Source organism: Durotheca rogersii, assembly GCF_024521655.1.
Source record: "Durotheca rogersii strain YMJ 92031201 chromosome Unknown GGS23scaffold_8, whole genome shotgun sequence".
NCBI lineage: Eukaryota > Fungi > Ascomycota > Sordariomycetes > Xylariales > Xylariaceae > Durotheca > Durotheca rogersii.
The window spans coordinates 1,126,696-1,150,778 of record NW_026251239.1 but is presented as its reverse complement, the minus strand read 5'-3'; the positions used below and the strand labels follow the sequence as shown (position 1 = coordinate 1,150,778).

General features: G+C 55.5%; 5 protein-coding genes across 5 annotated transcripts; 2 read left to right on the top strand and 3 right to left on the bottom strand.

The window, feature by feature from the left end:
- The first annotated feature begins 272 nt into the window (after positions 1 to 272).
- On the top strand, positions 273 to 1,829 carry GGS23DRAFT_565709 (NAD(P)-binding protein). The gene is made up of 4 exons (XM_051516235.1): positions 273 to 573; positions 643 to 743; positions 818 to 1,289; positions 1,423 to 1,829. The coding sequence occupies exons 1-4, from the start codon at positions 495 to 497 to the stop codon at positions 1,629 to 1,631; spliced, it is 861 nt and encodes a 286-aa protein (XP_051372568.1). The 5' UTR covers positions 273 to 494; the 3' UTR covers positions 1,632 to 1,829.
- Positions 1,830 to 2,200: 371 nt separating this feature from the next.
- On the bottom strand, positions 2,201 to 4,154 carry GGS23DRAFT_565706 (cytochrome P450). Its single transcript, XM_051516234.1, has 3 exons — positions 3,794 to 4,154; positions 2,883 to 3,677; positions 2,201 to 2,789 (listed from the first exon to the last, which is right to left on the bottom strand). The coding sequence occupies exons 1-3, from the start codon at positions 3,971 to 3,973 to the stop codon at positions 2,451 to 2,453; spliced, it is 1,314 nt and encodes a 437-aa protein (XP_051372567.1). The 5' UTR covers positions 3,974 to 4,154; the 3' UTR covers positions 2,201 to 2,450.
- Positions 4,155 to 5,030: 876 nt separating this feature from the next.
- On the bottom strand, positions 5,031 to 7,010 carry GGS23DRAFT_565703 (membrane dipeptidase-domain-containing protein). Its single transcript, XM_051516233.1, has 3 exons — positions 6,464 to 7,010; positions 6,185 to 6,386; positions 5,031 to 6,123 (listed from the first exon to the last, which is right to left on the bottom strand). Exons 1-3 carry the CDS (start codon positions 6,736 to 6,738, stop codon positions 5,131 to 5,133), a joined length of 1,470 nt encoding a protein of 489 aa, XP_051372566.1. The 5' UTR covers positions 6,739 to 7,010; the 3' UTR covers positions 5,031 to 5,130.
- Positions 7,011 to 15,187: 8,177 nt separating this feature from the next.
- Positions 15,188 to 15,747, bottom strand: GGS23DRAFT_565683 (uncharacterized protein). Its single transcript, XM_051516232.1, has one exon. It carries the CDS (start codon positions 15,578 to 15,580, stop codon positions 15,257 to 15,259), a length of 324 nt encoding a protein of 107 aa, XP_051372565.1. The 5' UTR covers positions 15,581 to 15,747; the 3' UTR covers positions 15,188 to 15,256.
- Positions 15,748 to 20,482: 4,735 nt separating this feature from the next.
- Positions 20,483 to 23,053, top strand: GGS23DRAFT_516818 (uncharacterized protein). The gene is made up of 2 exons (XM_051514607.1): positions 20,483 to 21,257; positions 21,324 to 23,053. The coding sequence occupies exons 1-2, from the start codon at positions 20,821 to 20,823 to the stop codon at positions 22,885 to 22,887; spliced, it is 2,001 nt and encodes a 666-aa protein (XP_051372564.1). The 5' UTR covers positions 20,483 to 20,820; the 3' UTR covers positions 22,888 to 23,053.
- The last annotated feature ends 1,030 nt before the right edge of the window (positions 23,054 to 24,083 follow it).

Here is a 24,083-nt window from a genome sequence, read left to right as displayed (position 1 = left end):
CTGAGCGGCGTCACAGCGATACCTGTGTTTCACGCGGACAGCAGCGCATGGAAGATGTAATACCTAGCTAGGTAATCATAATGCAATGGATGGCCATGCAATAGAGGTTGGTAGGCTAGAGGTGGCTAGGAGGTACCTCTGGGTGCACCGGTCTAATGGGCCTACCTCTGCAGAGTAAGTCTATCAATATACAAGGATGGCAGCTGGGCGAGAATGGCTGCAGGACTGGGCGTGCATAAATCGGTGCCCTAAGTATGTACCTCCTATATACCGGCAGCCAGAGGGACAAGAGAGAGAGAGACATAAGGCTATATTCGTTCTACTTATACCTGGAGCAGTCCTAGGGCTTCGGTTTATTCCCCCGTCTCTCTCTCATAAGCACGCTGACTACCTAGTCCTGGTTGACTCGTCCTGTGCGAAGAGGATACGAAACGCTGTAAACACCAGCAGCCATTGACATCATCAAGCTAAGATTCTTAACGAATATCCCGACGATGGCATCTCCTCGCCCAACCTTGGAGGACCTCTTCAGCCCTAAAGGTCTCGTCGTTGTCGTAACAGGCGGTGGCAGTGGTACGCCCTAAGCCGAATCCCCCTCCTCTTGTTCATGTATAACCAGGCCCCGCTGAGCCCCCAATCCAGGCATTGGCTTGATGATCACTCAGGCGCTGGAATCCAACGGTGCTATCGTCTACATCATAGGTCGTCGCAGGGACGTCTTGGAGCAAGCTGCTAGCACTGCCGTATGTCGGCTGCCCTATCCCCCTTGATTCTGATTCACTCGCTGAGATCGTACCTATCTATACTCTCCGTGTAGCAACATGGTAATATCCGTCCCATCCAGGGCGACGTATCCACCAAAGAGGGTCTCGAGCAGGCCGTGGCCGAGATCAAGTCGACGGTGGGCTACGCCAACGTCGTCGTAGCCAACGCGGGCATCTCCGGCCCTACCCCAGCCGAAATGCCCCCCAATCCCTCCCTCTCGCAGTTCCGCAGTGTCCTCCTGTCCCATGACTCGGCCGAGTTTACCAGCACCTACGGCGTGAACACCACGGGGGTTTTCAACACCGTCGTCGCGTTCCTAGAGCTGCTCGACGAGGGAAATAAGCGCGGGACCTTTAAGCAGAAGAGCCAGGTGATCGCCACGAGCAGCATCGCCGCTTTTAACCGCTCGCCTCTCGCCGGCTACGCGTACGGCACCTCCAAGGCGGCCGTCATCCACTTGATGAAGCAGCTCGCGACCGGTCTCGTCCCGTTCGGCATCCGGGCAAATGTTATCGCTCCAGGGTGTAAGTCGATTATATACCTAGGTAGTGTCTTTACGGGGAGAAACACGGCAGAAGAAAAAAGAAAAAAAAAAACCAAAAGCCCCCGCTCATCGGCACTCCTCCAATTCAACCGCACTGCTAACTTAGGACGCAGTCTACCCTAGCCAGTTGACCGAGGGCTTCCAAGTTATGCACCCGGACGGTGAGTGGCCCAAAAGCATGATCCCCGAACAGCGATTTGGCGACTACGAAGACATTGCCGGAACGATCCTGTACCTCGTCTGCCGCTCCGGCGCCTACATCAACGGAAACGTCCTCGTCACGGACGGGGGACGACTGGGCATTGTCCCGTCCGCCTATTAGTCACTTCCTATAAAGCCTGACGTTAGCTCACTCTCACTAGACGCGCAAGCTTTGTCGGTCTCGTCGCGGAGAGCGAGAAGTGTGTTTGCAAGCGCCTGGTGTTGCTCATCGGGGAGGGAACCTAGGATATGCAGATGTAGACATATCATATAGGTCTATGTAATGTGCCATATGCCCGAGACCGCAGACGTGTGTCCTCCCCATCCTGAGCGCATGCCGGCCGCCAAAGGTAGGTAACAGTTGAGTTCATCCGCCTTCCGGCCCCGCACGCTATTAGATGTAGGGATATCGATCGCGCCGCACCCCTTTCACGTCCCTTCGTACCTAGATTTACAGTACCTCACAATAACGGCAAACTGCAATACCACGGCTTCGCCGAGCACCTGCACCCAGGTCGGCATACCCACCTATCTTTCCGCCGCTCCGCTCCGCGACGCGCGGCAGCGGCGGCGCTCAGCCGTCGGGGTGCTCGAGCCAGGCGGCGAGCTTGTCGCCCTCGCGGGGCACGAAGCGCGCGCGCCAGCCGCGCGGCGTGCCGACGAAGGCCCTGCCCCTGAGCCCGCGGATCGGGTCGGTCGCGTCGGCGGACTCGCCGCCGGCGGGCAGGATGCGGAAGTGCGCGATCAGGTGCAGGAAGACGGTGTACAGCGCGTTGTGCGCGAGGTGCGACGCCACGCACATGCGGCCGCCGATGCCGAACGCGTACTGGTGCGCGTGCGGGTTCGCCGAGCCCGCCAGCCAGCGCTCGGGCACGAACGTGTCCGGGTCCGCGAAGAGCTCCGGATCTGCGGGCCGGGGTCTTTTGAGTACGTGTGGGCTTTAGAGGGGGGGGGCGCGATGGCAAGAAGGGAAAGGCTCACCTCGGTTGCACGCCCAGGCGTTCAGGAACACCACTGTGTTCGCCGGGATCGTGGCGCCCTCCCACGCCACGTCCGCGTACGTCGCCTTCGGCAGCGCGAGCTTCAGGACCACGTAGTAGCGCGAGATCTCCTTGGTCAGCGCCTCGACGTACTCGACCTTCGTCGAGGCGTACGCGTCGGACGGGAGCTGCAGGACTCCCGCGTCGCGGATCGCGGCGTAGGCCTTCGCCTGGATGTCGGGCCGGTGCGCGAGGAGCAGGCATGCCCAGGAGAGGGTCGGCTGGTTCGAATCGGCGCCCTGTTTGTAGAAAGGGGGGTCAGACATACCTACACTCGTTGCCAAGGCGGGCATGGGAAATGCTAGGAGGAGGGGGAGGGAGGGAGTCTATACCGCCATCATGCTCAGGCTGACGCTGATAAGCTCCTCCTTGGTCAACTTGGCGGATTCCGGGTCGCGCAGGACGGCGCCCTGGATGCAGGGCTTGTCCTCGCCGCGGCGGACCTCGTCGCGCAGCTTCTCGAGCAGGGTGTTATTATACTCGAGGCGGCGGCGGCCGATGTCAGCGGCGTGGCCGCGGGGGGTGGCGCCGAAGCCGAGGCGCTCGGCGACGGGCTCCCAGTAACGCAGGAGGGGGATGTAGTTGGCGTAGTTGGCGCCGGTGTCGCGGAGCTTGGAGATCTCGCCCTCCACGTAGATGATCTCGGACAGGAGGGGGTCGTCGGTGAGGGACTTGACGCTAGACACGCGCGTGCCGTAGTTGAGGGTCAGGCTGAGGTTGAGCGAGAAGCGCTTGACGGCGGGGCGGAAGTCGATCGCGGCGGCGGCGCCGTCGCGGCACGCGCCGAGCAGGTCGCGCAGGAACTCGCGGGCCTCGAGGTTGAGCAGCGGCCCGTACGTGTCGACGCGCGCGCGGTTGAGCGCCCCCGCCGCCAGCTTGCGCCGCCGCTTGCAGCTCTCGTCCCACGGGCTCGTGCCGATGCTCGTCACCGCCTTGCTCACCTTGCCGTGGAAGACGTAGAAGACCGGCCGCGAGTTCATCGCGTGGCTCTGCCCCAGGAACAGCTGCTTCGCCGCCCGCGCCGAGTTGATGACCACCGCCGTCGTGTTGCCCAGCTGGACCTGGAACACCGGCCCGTACTTGCGCGACCACTGCTGGTAAGTCACGGCCGGGATCGCGTCGCGGTTCTGGGCGTAGCAATGTCAGTTGTATGTCCACGTGCAGATGTCTGCCTCTATATGTATGCATGTCGGGTATTATACCGAGTCATCTGGGAGCGGTATGATGGAATTCTCGCACGAACCTGGAAGAGATTCCCCACGACGGGCCAACCACGCGGCCCGGGGAGGTTCTTTATCCTGCTGCGGTAGCGGGTGACTTCATTCTGGGCCAGGTAGACGACGACAAATATTACGGAAAATGAGATTAAGTATAGAGACGCCTTCAGGGCGTACAGAGGCAGGGCTTCTAATGCTATCGGCATCGTGACAATAGCTAGCGGGAAGCCCTCGAAGTTGGAGGTGATGAGACGGTACGAAGACGCCACATGGACGAGTAGGACAAGGCGGGATGATACCGAACTTGGAGGCAGATGTATGTACCCCTCCCCGTTAAAAGACCGAGGGGAGCGTCTTATCAGAGAACAGTATAGAGGCGAAGCTCCCGGGTAGATAGATTTAACTGTATTACCACCCTGTCTCACGTCCATCACCCCCTTACCCTTTTGAGCCGTCCCCGGAAAGTAACATAGTTGTGCAACTGCAACTCCACTATCACGACATGGCGGGTTTCCTTTTATCAGGCCATGCTGCCCTCGATATTTTTCGCTCTGGGCTGACCGGATCTTCTAAGCTATCTAGTTTCTGCCCGCCTGCCCCTCCCTCGCTCGAACAAGATTCCTAATCTCCTGGCGGGAGGGATGGGTCCCGGCGCCAGCAGGCCTTAGCGTTAGGGGCCGAAGGGCGAAGGGGGGCCAGAGAATCCCCAAGCCAGCCACGTCGAGTTCGGGGGATGGCCCTGGCTAGCTGGGGTCGGGGGCACCAGGCCGGGCAAGGCCGGGGGCTGTCCAGACTGGCGGGTCCCGGCGTGTAATCGTCCCCTCCAGCTTCTCTCGACCATCACCATCCCGGCTAGGCTCGATAGCGTCATTGTGGGTAACGATGGCGAACCCTTGAAATCGCCGCCCCAAGTGAAGCGATTCGCCCGGTAGTTGACGATGTCGCGGACGCCCCGGCGCGCATATGGCAGGGCATGCCACGTGGGAGGGATGAGGATAATCCCCTTCTCTACTTCATCGCAGAGGTCCGCTTAGAATACGAGCGTGATGATTGGCAGCTTGTACAATTGTTTCGTACCTGTCGGAGTCGGGTGGGTGCGGCCACCCGTGGGTGAAGGTAAAGGCGAAGTCAGGAGTAAAGGTGAAGGTCGTAAAAGGGAGGGTAATATTCTGGCCGAGATGTCCTGGAGGAGAGTTTGTTACGATCACAACTCTGCTATTGTTGCTCTTGTTACTAGGTGACAATACTATTAGAGTAGACATGACAAGAATGTGTGCTTTGTGAACTCATTGATATTATGACATCACTCCCCCGGGTCTGGATGAGGTATCTATTCTAATCGTAAACGTAAATTCAGCTAGAATCATACATTCTTAACCGCTGGGTTGTGCTTCCCTTCGCTGTCAACGTTGAACATGTACGGCTTATCCACGGCACCGGCCTCGATGGCTTTCTGTCGGCTCCCCCTCAACATCCAGGGAGAATCCTTCAGCCCCTTGTGCCAACTCCTGCCCTCGAACTCTTCTTCGACCGGCTTCTCTCCGGCGGCCTGCAGCTCGCGGGCCCGCTTCTCGATATCGGACCAGACGCGCAGGATGTTCTCGCCGGCGAACAGGCGGACCTGCTCGTCGGTGGCGCCGCGCTCCATTAGCAGCTGGACGAGGTCCGGGAACTTGGACACGTCCTCGAGGCCGATCGGGACGTACGGCGTGCCCGAGAAGTCGCTGCCGACGCCGACGCACTCCCACCCGCAGACCTCGGCGATGTGGAAGACGTGGTCGACGACGTCGTGGATCGTCGCCTGGTCCGGGTCCTTCATCTTCAAGAACCGGTTTACGAATACCGCCATCACGATGCCCCCGTTCCGCTTAACCGTGCGCAGTACGTCGTCCGGTACGTTGCGCAGGTGCGGCTCGACGCTATACGCGCCCGAGTGCGAGAAGATAACGGGGGCGCGAGCCACGCTTAATACGTCGCGCATCGTCTGGTGTGAAACGTGCGACAGATCTACCATCATGCCCAGCCGGTTCATCTCCCGGATCGCTTCGTACCCGAGTTTGTACAAGCCACCGTCCGGGCCCCCCGCGGCGACGGTAGAGGCCGAGGTCCCGAAGGAGTTATCGCAGTTATGGGTGAGGGTGATATAGCGGGCACCGAGGTTATACATCTGCCGTATGCTAGCGATGCTTCCCCCGACCTGGTGGCCGCCCTCGATACCAATCATGCTCGAGATGCGCCCCGATTTGAAGGCTTTCCGGGCGCAGGCGGCGGCGTCGCAGTACTGGAGCTGCTGCGGATGCTCGTCGATGAAGCGCCGTGTGACATCAATCTGTTCCAGCGTGTCTCTTACAATCCACTGTCGTATCTGTATTAGCGAGACCAGCACACCTCGGGATATGGGTATTGTGTGAACCTACGGACGGATCTTCGAAGTGCTGCTGGCGCGTGTCGCAGTCTACGTACACGCTCCAGAACTGGCCTCCCACCATCCCGGTTCTCATCCTCCGGAGGTCGGTATGTCCCAGAAGCCTCTTCGTGAGGTCGACCCGACTATCGTAGATACGATTGTGTAATTCTATGCGCAATTGCCAGGGGAGATCGTTGTGGCCGTCAATCAAGCTATACGGCAGGTTAAGCAAGGTATTAAACACAGGCACAGATCGGGATCTAAACGGAGGAACTGCGAGAGGACTTACGGCGTCGTCTTCAGCACCCTCCTCGTGCGCTCCACGTAGTTCGTCGGGTCTATGGGCGATTGGCCCGGCCAGAGGAAGGCAAAGGGGCCAAGCATGATAGCAAATCCGGCCGCGAAGAGGTGGTAGCGGAATCTGGAGAAAAACCCAGTATTCTGGGTCTGAGAGCGGACGACGAGGGTCCTCTCGGTGCTGCTCGCGCTTCCCGACGCCGCGGACGAAGGGGAGTCTGGCTGTTCGTCACTCTGCGGTGGCGGGTTGGGCACTGCGTCAGCCATGATTGTTGCTCAGCTCGTATGATTACGACGAAAGACTAAATTATTCATCCATCACGATGACTTCTCGTCAGGAACGAAGTGTCGTGGGGGTCATGATATCTTGTTTGTTTCTCTTTTTTTAGTCCTCTCGACCCTTTCCCCGCTGACCGGAGTCATCATAGCGATGCAGTGGTTGGGGTATGGCGTAGAGAGCTTTGTATATGCCCTGACGATAAACATTCCAGCAGCTATTACATACGTAGTATGGTCCCGGCCGTCTTGGCCCATACTACTTCGCAACAGCAAGATAGTCAACCCCACCGTCGCATCTAGCCGGCTCCCTAGTCCCGATCCCTGAGCAGGTAATAGTGCGATTGCGTGCTTCGACGCTCCGATACCGTATGGTAATATCTACGCCTATCAGAAGTCTTGGAGACGCCCATCGTGTTTTATAGGAGCTTTTTGATAGTAAAGATATGGAATCTTTATTCCCGAACCCGGCTACCTTCGTTCGGCCTTGCCTAACAGTACCGGCACACCAATAGACTACGTAGTATTAGCCAACAAATTTGAGGCGAGTTCGAAAGGCCGGGTAAAGCTTTCTATTGTCAGGATTCCTTACAACGGACTACCATGTTATCACGTGCAGATGTAGACGTTCACATTTCCATAGTAGATTATATAGGCTTACTAATTACTACGACTACAGGCGTTACGTATAGATAGAGAGTCTATGGGAATGGCATTACGACCGTAAGAAGCTACGTATGGTCGTATGACGAGGCGTAGGAATGGTTCTAGGGTTCATTGTATAACGCTAGGGCATGTAAGAGAGGACCTACGGGCTTTTTCCTCCAGGCCGATCTCCCGATAACCTCAGTAAAGATCCCGCTGTAAAGATACTGCAGAAGAGACTAAAGGCTATTAAATACTGTACGCATTCATTTTAATGCTGCTGTTAGTTGTATACGACGTAATAGGTGTTGCCGGTTGTTAGAACATTTTGCCGGTACGTTTGATGTCCCCGTAAGCATCTATAACCCCCTAATGTGTCTTGCAGAGTAACATTTTTCCGAAAAGAATTGCTAATATACCAGCCAAGGCCAACCTTATCCTGTTGGCCCCAATATCATGGTAGTTACTATCTAACTCGTAACGACGTAGGTATCCGATAATTTCGACCAACGTGCCACGATTGCCGGCGGAACACTGCTTGTCTCTTTCCTAGCCTGGATTCTTTCTCACGCTTAGAATCTGGTTTTCGAATACATAGAAGTTGGGTATTTCCTAACGCACCCACTAACGTTCGGAGATTTCACTCCAGGTATTTTGGTCACAATCTAGATGATTTCAGGCCCTACAAGAACTAGGCAACTATGTGTGCAGGCCTGTACTCATAGCTCTAGCCCATTGCCAGACTATATTTGTAGCATTGAGAGACTGCCTCAAGTGAAAATAGAAGTGGGAGAGTGGAGAGATTGTCCATATAAGTGGCTGTTGCGCAAAATGTAAGCACCTACATTCGACGACTTTGGAATATAGGCTTACAAGGGCTATGTGACAGCGGCGGTAGGGGGAGGCCGCAGTATAGATACGCGTTGTAACACTACTCCATAGCATAGGACTCGATAAATAATATTCAGTGTAACTACCTACTAATTAATACCATACCTTCATCGAACATCTTGTCTAGGGGTTGAAATTCACAAATGAAGGTTTCCCTTTTCGGCATTCGCATCTCTTTGGAAACGCCAATTACGCCCATCACCAAAACTAATGTTGACTTCACCCCCTATGAAGGGAAAGTTTTCGCTATATATGTCTTGATGCTTTACGATTTCGTTTCTCATCTAATGCAGCTATTATTTCATCTGCCTAGTAAGTCGGGTCGAGGTCTTAGAGCCCGAACTGATGTAATAGTCTCAACTCGATCGACTCAGTGCCCTCCTATGAGGTCAAGACAACAACTGCTGAGCCCAGATCTTCAAACTCAACTCAGATGCTGATAACTTCGGCCCCTCCCAATGTATCTACAGTCGTTCTTGACAGATGATTGCTTACCGCTGGGGCCAGCCAGTGGCAAAACAGCCATGAATTGAGAGCATATGGACCCAGACCACAGAAGCTCAAGGCTTCCTTATCATAATTCAATAGCCACCTTGGCCTAAAAAGCAATGGGGCGTGGGAAAATCGAGCAGTGAATCTGGACTCGGACCCAAACTCTCTCTGTCAGAATAAAGCCGTCCGCTTTTTGATACCCTTCTTAGCTAAAGCCTTGGCTCGTAAGTGTTGAGTGATATGATTAGAAGCCGACTCGCTGGGACATTCCAACTCCAACTTTTGTGCTTCCCATACCTGCTTGCATGTGCGCCTCCCTCGTCACCGGCGCGCCCGATGGAACCACACCGTGGAGCTCAACGACACGTACTCCAGGCCTTCCTTGCAAACGGCCACCACGTGCCTTTCTCCCCCCCCCGAGGTTAGCAAGGTTATATACCATCATCCAAGGTTGTTAACAATTTCAAATCTAATATCGCGGGGCGTCGCGCGACCCGCCGGGGATGACTAACGCGGCGAGTGCGAGGGAGATCTCGATCTCGGCAATTAGACCTTTCGTTAAGGCTTCAAAGTTCCGGTTACCTTGCCCGCATAATATTGAGGAAGATAGAGTCCAGACATCAAATTCAGCACTTCCCCGACTCGCGAGCTATTATTTGTAAACATCGGCCTGGATACATCCGTATGCATAGTACCCGCGTAACGATTGCTACTGCACCGCGGCCAGCTATCTATGTCGGCATACGCGAATCCAAGAGCGGAGCGAGGCCCCGACCAATCCAGGCTGCGCGGGAACTCGCACTACAGGAATGCGTATCGAGACGCGATAGGTCGGTATAGGCAAGAAGATATCTCACCACCGAGGATGCATACCACATCGCCTTATGGTGCCATTGTCGAGTGGTTAGAGCAATTAATCTTGTTGAGCTTTGAATTAGACGTCGACCGAACTGGTGAGCTGTAGACTAGGCCAAGCAGGGAAGCCGATCGTTCCTCAAAGTCCATATATACTACCGTCTTATCTTTAACCAGTAACTCAGCAAGACGTTACGGCTTCGTAGAGGGGACTCCCTTGCTAAACGTGTAGTATCCTGCCATTTAGGGCACCAGCGTGTTATGTCGGCAACTGAGAAGTTCCACTATTATCGTCCTTCCTGGGGAGTTGTAAACACCTAACACTTCCTTGATAGTTACTTGAGAGATAGAACCCACGCCACTAGATGTGTCCATACGTATAATTTCGAACCCCGTCGTCTCTCTCCCCCGTATCGTTCCTAGTCGCTCAGTTGGGTAGATAGGCATAGCCATCCGTTGAAGCCGGCGTAACTGAAGCTCCTGCTTATGTAAAAGGGGGTATGTATGTCAGAGAGAGAGAGAGAGAGAAAGTTGACTGAGAGGTAGCCATCAGCACCAATACCGGCTCGTATATACGGCTTCGCTTCGGATTCTCCTGCCATAAGCCGCAACTAGCTCAGATGCGCTATATCAGTACCATTCGGTACGCGGAGACACGTGGATGCAGCACGTACTGACATGAGACACAGGCAGGACCGGCTAACTCGTGACAGCTTACCTGGCGTAAGACTCTGGAAACGTATCTCCGGACTACGTAAGCTAGCGGGCGAAATCAGTTTACAAATGCCTCCTCCGGCTGGCCCGGCCCGGCCCACGCGCCCGCACCCCCAGAATACGTCGGTAGCCAAAAAACCTCACCACGTAACTCGTCCACGCTTGGCCGGGGCTCGTCGGTACCTTGCAGCCGGGCATAGCAGGGCATCGCATCGCATCGCGTCGCGTGGGGAGTCGCGAGAACGCGAAGCCGATAACTCCAGAAAGGTAAGAGGAGGGGGGGGGGGGGGGGGAGACGAGGGGCGGCGAATATTTGGTTGGTAGGGCGGACGAGGAGGTAAGGCAGGTTACATACTCAGCCACGCGCGCACACGTATGTAAATTCCATCGATCGTAGGCAGGGCCCTCGGTGAGGACTCGGCCGCTGTCGAGCCTCCTCCCGCGCTTACCTACGTAGGTACGTGCCTACGTACCTCTACCTGCCGGCCTGCCCACCCAAGAGCTAGGTAGGCAGGCCGTAGAATCAATGACGACGACGACGACGACGACGACAGCGACGGTGACGATCCCGACGGGGGACAGGCACACTAGCTGGCAGAGCGTCTTCTCAAATCGGACGTGCCACAGTACCCGGCCCTCCGGAACCGGGAGCGCGCATAATGTACGCGTACGCGTACGCACACACACCGTACTCCCCTGTCGGTAGGTAAAGTTCAGCAAGGGGGTGGGAGGAAGGGAGGGAGATAGGGAGGTAGGAAGGTAGGGCGGTAGCCATACTTTTAATACGGTATTATTATTGTCATCTTCCCTTTCGTCCCCATTCCCCCCGCGGTTTTTTTTTCGCTCACCTGCTTGCTCCCCTGCCCGCTTACCTCCGTGTCCCTAACCCTCCACATGCCTCCCTCCGCCTCCTATACTCGCTCTCCCTGCCTACCTGACCTGCCCCCATCTGCCTGCTCACATCCCGTCGGACGTAGCCCAACCTCACTCTGGCCCTCCATCGCCCTAACTCGTCCGTTCGTCCCCTTACCCTTCCCTCCCTGGCCCCCCCACCTCCTCACCCGCACGTGGGCATCGCCGGGCGAGGAGGAGAGCCAGGAGAAAAAGAAAGAATCTATCCCAAGCAAGGCTGACGACCCGCCCATTCGCCACGACGACCGGCCTCACTTGCTGCGGGGGTGAGGGGGGGGGGGGGGGAAGGGAGGGGGCAGAGTCCCTTCGTCGATGCATAATCGGCCTGCTTGCTTGCCTACCTGCTTCCTGCACAGCCTTCCCACATAGAGCCTATTACGTTGCCCTCTTGTGACCTACATGTTGCCCTGCCCGCTTGGCGCGCACGGCTGCGGTTCGAGACGAAACATCGCGATAATGTCTCGAAGGAACATCCCGGCCCTTGCATGGAGCGTATGTTGGGAAGAGAGGCGAAAAAGAAAAAGGAAAAGGAAAAGGAAAACGGGTGGCGTACCAACACAAAGAGGAGGTGAGACGAAGAGAGAGGACAACAGACAAAGAAAAAAAAACCCCCCCCAAAGTCAAACCCGAAGGAAAAAAAAAAAAGAAAACCCCGAGTTAGGGGCAGGAAAGACGTCAGGGTTGGCAAGTATGGACGATCGATTGGTCGGCGGCGGGCATGCGGAACTCATCACTTGCATGCCGACCCTGCTTCCCGTATGATATACCGTCTACACGGGATGTGAGGACGTGAGTATCAATGCACGCACGCACGCACGCACCTAGGCAGGCTTGTATGGGGGATACCTGTGTAAGTACGTGGTGCGCGTGGTGCGCGTCTCTGTGCGCGATGGTAAGTGCATGATGCGACGGGCGCCGCTCTTATTCCATCCGTACGTTTGTATACCTACCTGTCCGTGTTGGTAAATATGCGCCTATACCTACCTACTCTTAACTGTACGCACGCGCACGCACGGACAGAGGTACGGTATGATATATATACCCGTATATTGGTAGATGCGCCACGACGCAACGAATATACGCATCGTGCCATCAGCCGATGGATACATATCTGGCGTCGTACCGGTGCCGGGATTTCCTCTCTGATGGGGATCGCAGCGATGCGCACAGTAAGAAAGCTCCCAGGTACGGGGTGAGGAGCAGTCGTAGTAATAATGGCGGTGATGCTAGGACCGGCAAGTCTCTCTCTCTACCTTGTCCCCTGCGCTCTTCCGCTTCCCCCCCTCGGGAGATGCGGGCGACAGCTCGGCTGCTGGGCAACAGAAACTGCGTGTGCAATGGGAAGGACGACAGGTACGTTTACCTAATAGGCGCGGATACTGCCCGCCCGCCGTCCCCAACGCCCACGCAAAGTACCTGCCTATCTGACTAGGGGGAGCCGAGCCAGCAGCAGGAAGAGGGTGCAGCGCTGTCGTCGGCTAGCCAGATGCGGGTATCCTGGATAGCACTTGGCGGACTCGGGGGCGGCAATGCGATATTTACGGCAGCGAGAGTCAGGAACGGGGTAGGCTAGCATGGTGCGTGTCCTTTCGAATAAGATCCGGCGTCCATGACACGACCAGGCACAATCGATGATGAGCGGCTTGAGTCATCCGCAACTGGCGGTCAGGGGGAAAAGGCTCGTCAGATTAAACACCGTCTCGTCCCCCCAGGCTCGACGGACGCCCACAGGCGCCCGCAGGCGTCCTCGCCGATCGGCTCCATGTCGTTCGTAGCCTGCGACATATGAAGACGGCGACAGACTTGGGAACGAGCATGAATCGTGCGTCGGCGGAAGGGGGTAGGGTCCCGGTCGTTATTCGGTATAGACGGTACCAGCATTGCTGTGCTATCAATTCTGGATATGGCGGCGCTGCAGAATACCCTCGACCGATCTGGCTACGACAAGCCCATCGACAGCAACGAAGGAGGGGCTAGACAAGACAGGACTCCGGTGCCAGCCGATGTAGGCGAGGGGAGCGACATGGGAGAGAAGGGAGGGTGAGGGCGAGGGCGGAGGAGGGCCAGAGCTGCGGGCGGCAGAGTTGTCAAGGTCAGGTTAGGGCTGCAGCTTGAATTTGTTAGAAAACCCGGCCGTGATGATGTGTGAGTAAGGTAGGTACCTAGGGTACCTAAGGTAAGTAAGTTAGGTACCCAAGGTACCTGACCTGTCTCCGAACGGACCTGATGTACCTATGGTATACGGGTAGCACCACACAGGGGGAGGTACCTCCCCTCCCTCTAATACTGGCTGGCATGCAGGTATTGTGCCTTGCATCCTGCAAGTTAGGTTAGGTTAGGTACCTGGTTCCGATATGTAGCAGGCAGGTAGGCAGGCTAGTTGCATCAGGTACCTAAGGTAGGCATGTTAGGTACCTAGAGAAGCCACCCGAGGCTTGGAGACGCTCTCAGTATAGTGGTTCAAGGCAGGTCCTCATGTGATGGATCCCGCGGGTTCAACCTTGAGTGCTGCGTGTCAGTCACCAGTCCTAAGAAGTTCAGGCTACCAGGCGCATACCTCTGGCAACGGACAGATCACATACCTCTATACCTACCTAGGTACCTCTTATCTAGGTACCTACTTGAGGTACTGAGGTCGTGCCAAAGTGAGCGTCAAGATTGCTGGCAGGCAATTACCTGCTCAATAGAAGGCACTAGACCGAGGCCCCCTGACCATTTTACCTATATTGCCGGAGGTACCTAGGTAGGTAAGCACACTGCATTACCTACGTGTAGGTACCTACTTGCGTAGCCTGCCCCTGAACCTTTGGGACGACCCGAATCGTCGGGGCGTCAAACCATTGACTGGCCGACTGACAGGGCCGATCCAGGCATGCCCAAGTCCATCCCCTCTTGTTGCACTGGGCACGGCTGGGTAAGCGTCCTTGCAGGAACACACCCTCCAGAAACACCCCCCTAAGTGTGTGCGCGACTTCTTAGTCCTTGACCCAGGCACAGTATTCACGCCGCCGGATTTGTCAGGCCCTTCGTTGTCGTAGAGGATAGTCGCTCAACATCCAGGGCAGCATTCCCGATTCGGCTCAGCCCTGCACCTTGGCAGGGCGGCGTTGGATGTAGAAATAGCTCTGCTCTGGTACCTACGCCCAGCGCTCGGCGATAACGGGTCTTTGACAGCGAAGGGGCTCGTCACCCGGCTCTCGTCACTTGCATCCCTGAGTTATTAATTGTGTGCTCCTGCCAATGTCCCAACTTGGAAGTCATTCCGGGCGTAATGCGGGAGACAGGGAAATCAGGAATATCATCGACAACGAACGGGCCGGGCAATATACCTACCTGATAAGCCCGCACGCCTACCCTCGACGGTTATTACCAACTTGACGCTGCTCGCACCCATCCCCCAGCCATCTCGTTTCCTGGTAGGGCATATCGATAAGCAATAGCGTTGCGTCAGATCATGGCGGGGGAGGGGAAGGGAAGAGGAAGAGAGGAGACGGGAGGGAAAAGGAGGGGTAGGCAGAGAGGTCGTGGGAGGAGCTGGATCGGTGGGTAGGTAACGTACCTAGGCGATGCTTCGGATATTGCTCTCTTCTGGTACCCTCCGTGGCGCAGGCCAACGCACGTCCGTGGTCTATTCGGGCCAGGCACTTGGGATAAACCCGTCCCAGCCATAAGCATAGCTAACCATGATACGATCCTGCCACTACCTTTTGTCCTCGGCGGTCTCGGACCTGATCGCCTCCGGCATTCAGGAAAGTGTCCTGCGAGGCACGTATCGTATACATGAGACCGCCAAACAGCGCCGCGCCAGCCAACGTCCGGGTGTAGCGCTAACTTGCATGCCCGGAGGAGCTTCGGCATGCGGTTGCGGTGTACAGGGAGGGCAGGTGTATTTTCGCCCCTCGCCAGCCCTCTGGACTCGGTCGAGAGAGAGAGAGAGAGGTTCTACCGTAGGTACTAGCCACTGGCCATTGGCCGCAGCGCCGGGTGGCGATGCCCAGTCTTACACAATACCTACTAGGCAGGGTGAAACTGGTGCGCCATGGCCGACGGACCCAGTGGCTGATGCATACGTGGAGGGCAGGTGATGGATCATCAGGTACAAGAACCGAGAACCGCGATAATGGATAGCGAGGACGCCGTACTCAGGTCGTACATAGTCGACGTTCTTAGTGTTTTGTAGGGTAGGCGGTGAGGGATTGGTAGCATATTCGCGTATCTCGCAACGAGAAAGCCACAACCTCTGGAGGTTGGACCGAATCCTAACGGATGCATAAATGGGTCCGCAGATGAGAGAGAGACACACACAGAGAGACACAGGGCACATAGACACACGCAGCGAGAGAAAGAGAGAGGGGAGAGAGACCCTAGGTGAGCCAACAAGCGAGGAGGGTGTGGGGAAAGGAGGGAGGAGGTTGATCTGATGGATGGGTGGGTTGCCTGTGTGTGTGCGAGTGTGTGTGTGTAGGGAGGAGTTGGCCTGCCTGCACTCCCTACGCAGTCATTGTCAGCTGGACGCTTATCTATGCCACACCGTTGGCTGCGATGAAGTGGCAGGAATGCGGCGAAACCAGTGAAATCTTGGGGAGCCCGACTACGGGAAGGCTCCCAGATATTATCCCGATGACCCAATATCTCTCCTCCTAACAGAGTAGGATCCTGAGTCGTGGCGGTCATGCAGTTGAAGACGAAGACTAGAGGCTCCATGGCGTCGATACCCCTTTGCTCGTTCACGATGCAGAATGGACGCCGCCCCCTGCGTGCATGGTGACGGTGGGAACGAGAGGATAGTTCGCCGAGTGGATGCGATGTGTGCCTAGCACGCTAGCTCGGATGAGATGTTCTGGAGACGAGCGTTGCGTCAGAGGGCGTCGACCTGCCGTAGATCGTGGCCGAATCAAGTCTAGCTCGCAACAGCCTCTCAAACAGTCAGGATTGTAAACATCCGGCGGGTGACGAGATCGTTTTCAGAAACCTCCAGTTACCAGCAGTCGAGGGCCTCCCCTCGGGCTGGTCAGACGGTGCTCGCGAGCCGACTTGCACATCCGTCCCCTCGTCGAGTCGGCCCATCGAATCCCCAACCCCTCGGCGCTCTGGAGTGGAAAGGCCGAGACAAAGAGAAATGCTCAGTCCAAAAATTCAACCTGGCTGGTGTTACGAACCCGGAGCTGAGGCGGATGGGACGAGACCCCATGTCCTAATCGATATCGACGAGCTGCATGCAGCTCAGCTAGCGCAGCGAGTATGTAGTTGGGCACTAGGCACCGTCGTGATGATCAAAAGGACGTCTTGCATCGGGGTACTGGCACCATCAGACTCGATGCAACTAACCTTCTCATGCCTTAGTTCGGACGCGATCCATACCTACATCATGCCTGTGATGACGGCTAGTTGTGGGGATTGAGGGGGGGATGCTGGGTGGTGGCATGAGGGCTGGAAGAGGAGGGGGGGATTAGACGTAGTGAGGGGGATGAGGCAGAAGGGTGGCTATCTTCGAGGGGGAGCGTGGATTAGTAATGCAACCCGGCCGAGCTACCTAGGTAGGTAGCAAATCGGTCCCCTCCTAGCAGGGCGGCGTCGCGATGCACGTACTACGTAGGTAGTATAGGCAAGGCAGATAGGTTAGGTAGGTACCTAGGTATGTTCCATACCAGATACAAAGCCTGCCTGATACTTAGGCAGGTACGGGGCACAACTGTGCTACCTACCTACCTACCTCCTCCTGCCTAAGATGCCTAGAGGTACCTATGTACATAGAATAGAATGTAGGGAAGGTACTTACGCCGAGTACCTATTGCGCTTTACTCATACTTGGAGTGGTGGCGGTGGGACCGCAGAAGCCCGCTAAGGCAGACAGGGCCAATGAAACAGATTGCGAGGTGGGTTTTTTTTATAGAAGGTGCAAACCCCTGTCAGCCTCTCTCAGGACAGGCCCGCTTTTATTCCTTTTTCTTCTCTCCTTGATTTTCCTTGACAAAGACAAAAAAAAAGAGGCTGTCTGTGCCTGTGCCTGCCCCTCGTTGCCTGTCCCCTGTTCGCCTCCCCCTTTGTTGGCTCTTAGCGTGGAAAACGGGTACCTCCAGCACTTGCGGTGCCTGTTTGCGGGGAGGTACACAGGAACTGCGGATATACCTGTCTGGGCTTCCTCTCGCAGCCAAACCTGTAGCAGATACATGCAAGTATATTGATCAACTCGACAAGGCATCTCCTCGCTCAAATGCCCCATTCTGCATTACGCCTTTGTTGCAGCGCGGCTTGCGAAACTCGCAGGAGAGCTCCAACTCTGTGTACTAGGTAAGATAGGTAGGTAGGTAGGTAGGCAGGTAGCAGCGCTGCCTTACAACCTGACAAGGGAAGACACACATACATACATACATACGCGCATACCATGCATACCTACGTACATAATGTGTATATATGTAGGCAGGGAGGGGGAGCCTAAGGTGTAGGTTTGGAGGTTTACCTGTAGCTAGGTACCTAATGGACGCGCGTAAAGACCTACCTAGGTAGGTACCTATACTAACCTAGGTACCTACCTACCTCCTCTTAGGCATGTGCCATGGGTGTGTAGTCGCACGTAGCATTCAGCTAGCGGCCCTAACCTAGTGTACCTAAGGTGGGCCAGCCCGCCAGCCCAGCTGTCTCTCACCAATGTGAGCCAAACTGTACAGTGCCCTTCCCCTCGTCCCCCTCGTCTCATGCGTGTGCCTCTACTCGAAACCACTTGTTCTTTTCCCTCTCCTGACCTCTCCATGTCCTATGGATTACTGGGCTTGTTCTACCCGTCCCACATGTCCCTTCTGTCCCTCCTGTCCCGCTGTCCCGCTGTCCCTCTGCCCCTCTGCCCCTCTTTTCGACTCAGGAAATCCCACCTGCTTCGGCCACCAACAGCATGTGTTTCTTCCTACTGCCACGACGACCCCACAAATAGCCTCTGCGCAGCCGATAGCATGAGGAGGGAAAGGGATCAATAAAATATAAAGGACAAATATTAAAAAACAAAATAAAATAAACAAAATAAAATAAAAAGGAAAGAGAAATTTGCAGCGTCCATTTACCCACCCGACCAGCAACAAATTCTCCCCGCCGCCTACGCAACTCACCGAACTTCATGCAACTCTACTACGACCCTTCGTCTTTAACTCGACAACACAACCCAACTCTGTCCGAACTCTTCCTCCCCTTTTGAGACAGCCCCCGGGCGAGGATTGCAACGGCCGTTTGCTGTCTGGTGCAACTCTACCAACTCGCACCTAAAGGAAGTCTGGGGGATACAGAGGCAGAGAGGGCGACAGAGAGAGCGAAAGGAACAAAGAAAAGCGTCAAAGACACGATTTCAGGCCCCAACTCCTCTCCCGCTGCTCTTATATGAGCTCTGTTTGATGACCTCACTAGCCTAGCGTCTCACTATTGCTATCGAGAACCAACAGGCGTGTTTACATGTCGTACACGAATCAGAGGTTGCGATAATACCTAACCACTACACACCACGACCTACATACATATGTCGACATCCACTACTGTGCGTCCATCCCTATCCACTTTACCAGGCACACACAACACGCGCACATACATACATACTTCGTATAACCCTTTATTGGTGCATGCTTCCACACTGCCAAGCCCTGCCCCAAGTCTCAACAGTGCCGTCCCTGTCGAGGTGCGTATACAGTCTAAGCGGGTGGACGTGGACCAGCTGGCCTAGCTACCGCATTCTCCTGTATGTATACGTGTGTGTGTTCTTGTGTGGTGCTGTGTTTAGGTATAGACATGCTTTACCTCTTTCTCTCCTGCCTACATGTGCTTGATTTTCCTCTACACGATCCGTCCTCCCCTTAACAAGCCTGCCCAGCAGACAGATAGGCACGCACAGACAGACACCCAAAACACATAGATAGGTACAGACATACGCTCAGGCATATACATCCGTGCCTCAGTATGCGTGTATGTACACAGCGCTCTCCCGACCTAGGTAGCCTCTCTCTCTACCTTACCTCTCTCTCTTGACACACACACACACACGCCTACACATATACACATACACTCGCACTGCTACAACACATACGCCTATATGCCCAATATCCATCCATCATATACATACATGGCATTGATTACCACCTATGCCCCTACGCATACGCATACGCATACACGTCCGTACTGTACACGCATGTATGCGCAGACATCCCCATTAATCTATCCATACCTCTCTCGCCTTTGCTTGACATTTACTTGACACACGCATAGGTACATTTATACCCGCTACTTGCCTCGTCCTAATGTGTACTTCCACTCAGTCCCTCCGGCCTGACTAGGGATCCCCCATCCATCCGTCCATCCATCCACCTTTATGTAGCCATAAGCCGTCACCAGTTCTTTCTGACAAGCCGACCCATTCCATCAACCTCCCTTCTCATCCCCTCTTACTGACCTACCTACTTTTCTCGTCATCCTGCTTCGTCGCCCCCCCGTATATATATATTTTCTCTCTCTCACCAACCACTTATTTCCTCCCACCTCATCTCTTCTTGCCACCTCACCAACAATTCCTATCTCTATACGGCCCTGCCGTATCCTCTTCACCCATCCACCCACCCACTTACTCACTCACTCTCTCCTCTCACAGGCCAGGGTTTAGTAGTTTCTCATTCCAGCCGTATCCGAGTGCTCTCTTGGGTTGGCCTCCGGTTGTAAACAAAAACCGGCCACCATCCGTCTGACCTGCTGGTCAACTTTTCAGCTTGACCGACCCGGGCTCCCACTTCTGGACCTGGCCTTAGCAGTGGTTGGCTAGTAGTCCCCGGCCTAGACTTTCGGGCTCTTTCTTCCACACGCTCGCCGCTCGGAATGAATTTCGTCCCCTTGCGAACATGATAACTTGTCATTAGACACATGCACGGCAATTGTTGCGTCGTACCCCTTGACTGATACCATCCCTTCTCACACTAAATCTCGAGGTTTTGCTCGAGCTCCCTGCCACTTAACATCGGTCGCATCGTCCCAGGGGCGGACGTATTCGTCATACCCAGGTTCCCATCCCATCCCACAGCTACTCGCTCCCATCCTGTCTCAGTTTCAGCCGCTGCCCGCTCAACCTGACTCGAAAAAGAAACCCCACCGAGAATTCCGGGAAGCTAGAAGATTCATCAATCCAAAACGCACACCTGCCGAGAGGGCGAGAAAGCGAGAGCCAGGAAGAGAAAAGGCGGCGACAAAGATAAAGAGAGGAGAAGAGCGAGGAGATCCGATATATCGGGCCCCTTGAGGAGTTCGAAGTGTGCGAATGAATGATACCCGCTCCTCAACGGCGCATCCCTCACCTCACCCCCCCTTCTCTCCTTGCCTCCACTGCCTATCCCACTTCCGCCTCGCCCCCGTTCTTTTAGTCTCTTTCCGCTCCCGCTGCTTCCGTCACCTGCACATCAGAGCTTTTTCATAAATTCTCGGGCATCGCGGCATCTATCACATCGCCAGGAGGCTACCCGCCACCGGGTTCGTCCTTTACAAATCAACCACAGATACTCATCCGCTCCTCTCACCCGCCCGCGCGGACGTATCAGCAACTGGATTATGGCCGCTGCTTTCCGACCCGTCAACACACCCATGGCGATAGAAGCGAAGAGGGACGACGCGGCGGCACGGTCGCCGACCACGCCCACTCCGACTAAGAGCAGCTTCAGCCAGCGACCGTTGCCGACGTCACCATTCCCCCAGGCCGTCCAGATCCCCGAAAGCATCGAGGAAAAGCAAATATCCAAGCAACCGCCGAAGCGAGAGAATTCGCAACACTCTAGAAAGTCTCGCGGAGGCTCCGAAGACATGGACATGGACGACTCGGACGGAGAAACCCATGGAGGAGACGACGGCGCCGGATCCGACGACGAGAGCGTGAACGCAGACGGGTCGAAGTCGAATAAGAAGAAGAAGTCGCAGCGCTTTTATTGCACCGACTACCCTCCTTGCAACCTGAGCTTTACCAGAAGCGAACATTTGGCGAGGCACATACGGTACTCAAACGAAACTCTCCCCCTTTTTATTATTATTAGTTGATCGGTCGAGCTGACAATTTCAAGGAAACACACTGGGGAGCGTCCGTTCCAATGCCATTGTTCGAGACGATTTTCGCGATTAGACAATCTACGACAACACGCGCAGACGGTCCACGTAAACGAAGATATACCGATTGACTCCCTCGCCGCTACGGGGACAAGGTTTCAGAGACAGGTCCGGACGGATCGGGTCCGCCCGCCCGGCAGAGGTCGAGCGTCGACGGCGGGTAGCAGTATTGGCACTCCGGCTCGGGGCCACGCCAAATCGCTATCGACGTCGAGCATCAGCTCCGTCGGCTCCAACTTCAGCGCTCGAGAGGACGTTCGCCGACGGCCACCTCCATTGGTTATGGCGGGCCCGGGGAGTCGGCTTCCCCTAGAAACTTACCACAATAGTCCCGAGAACGCATACGCCTATCGACCGGCATCCCCGAGTGACTTTAGCACTCCTACATCTGCGACCTTCTCCACTGGGCAGAACAGCCCCCGGTGGGGATCCGCGATCGCATCGCCGGGTTCGTCTCACCCACGACCCCAGAGCATGTATGCTGGCCACCGGACGCCCGGTCGCCGATTGAGCGTTCCGTCTAGCGGAATTCCCTTTCAGTCTCCTCACAGCGCAGCTCTAGGTCGCCCTATTTTCAGCTCGGGGCCCGTCAACACCTCAAACCCTGGTGCATTCTCTCCGACGACGAGCTTGGTCGGATCACCCACGTCTTCGGTATTCTCCAGGCGCGAGCCACCCTCGAGCACCGAAGACTGGCGTCGTCGCACATGGCATCCGGATTCGCATAATTTCGCTACCATCAATAGCAGTCGCCTAAGCAATGTCGTGACCCCGTCCCAGTTTCAGTCTACTTCTGTGGCGGTCCCATTGCCCATGGCCGCCCCTACACAACAGAACGCCCCCCTTCGCCTGCCGGGAATCGAATCGTTTGGCCTCCTTCCGCACCGCCCATCGTCGCCCCCGCGGCGGAACCCATCCCCCATGGTTGTAGATTCTGAGGCGTCACACCCCCCAACCCTGCACCCCGCCGCCCATGCTAGCGATTCTGATGACCTGCGCAACACGGTAAACTGGGATATGGGCCTGCATCGGGGCTTGACTCGGTTGGACATCACGTCCAACAACCCCCCACCTCCAGACACGGCAAGCACCTGGGCACGCGAAGCGAACCAAGCGGTCGAGGCGGAGGCGGACCGAGCCAGACTTAACCCCCCGACTGTAAGATTTAACGAGCCCGTCATCATCGAAAGCAGAAGGTCGCCGGGCGTAGCTAGTCTTCCCAGAGCGTACCACCAACACACGATGTCGGCACCTTCTGTCGCCACTTCGCGGGAGTCGAAACGACGCGGCTGGTATAATGGACCGGTGACCCTGCACGCCGACGCGCCTCCCGAGAAGATTGCGAGGGTAGAGCGAATGATCCACCCAAACATAACCGAATTTTCAGGGTTTCCGGTCAGGGAGAACCCGGCAAATCCTCCGTCTAGAGAGGACAAATCGGGCGAGCGAGATAATATGCTCCGCCTACAGGCCCTCGTAGCTGTGGCAACAAGCGAGGGGAACGCAACGACCGCGTACTAGACACAATCCGGAAGAATGGTCAGAACACAGATAGATTCGCGCCCCGATGATACCCTACGTCTTCGGCCACTGCCCGTTGTCGAAACAATACGCACTGAACTCTGCCTTTCGATTGCGGCGGAACTTTTCATGAGAATTACGATGTCTTCTTTTGTCATTCCGCACTCAATCAAGCGTACGCACCACGAACGATCGTTACCTAGCTCATGAAATACATATACCACCCCCTTCATCTCCTCGGACGGGCTGCATGGAATATCGGATGGGATCATACGGTGGCACTTGTTGGAGTTATAGGTTGGGGGGACCATGTTTTTACGACGAAATAAGAGATGAGCAGTTTTCATTCACCATCTCATCCCAGCGCTTTTCGAAGACGGGTTCGAGACAAGCGTCCCGTCATCGTCCTCTACTTGATCGGGGGTGGCTGGTGTGAATTGGCACAAGTGACAACCGTGGGAACTTTTTTTTTTTCCCAAGTGTCCCGAGGGTTTTCTCTCTTGGTTCATTCTTTGCTGATGACTTACGAACGACTCCAGATACCCAATCATTTCAAGATGAGGGTAATCGCAAGATGGAGGATTTAATTAATGGTCTTTTATCCTCCTGCTACATGGTGGTAAATGCGGGCTCCATTCGGGGTACCAAGACTACCCCCGTGCCGATTAGACAAGACCATTGGGGGTTGGGTGGGGGGGGGGTTGGTTTCTTTCGTTTCCTCTATGCGGTCTGGATGCGTATAATGGAATTGATACCCCCTGTTTCCTGGTTGATATTAATTGGGTTTTGATAGTCTTTTCTCTACACCCTTCGCTAGCTTCTAGTACATGCTTAGGAATATATTTTGATGGACAGCATTAAATTTCACCTTGGAACCTGTTGATATAGAGCGATTCGCCAAGCGGGGTGCCAGCAAGAGTGTAAGACGCCTTCTATCTCAATATCGGCACGACTTGGATAGACGGCGCGTGCAATTAACGATCAGCGTCATGTCATATCAGGAAATACCCAGTCACATAGGCATCCGAACCCCCGGATACACCCATACGACCTTACTCAGGCACGATGAGAATGCTGTGTCATGTTACCGCCGGCGCGAGGCAAATGGCTCACGACCAGATCCCTACGTAGCTTCGGGACGCAAGCGAAGCCGTCGATTCGCCAACCGATCTGACCGAGAAATGATACGCCCATTC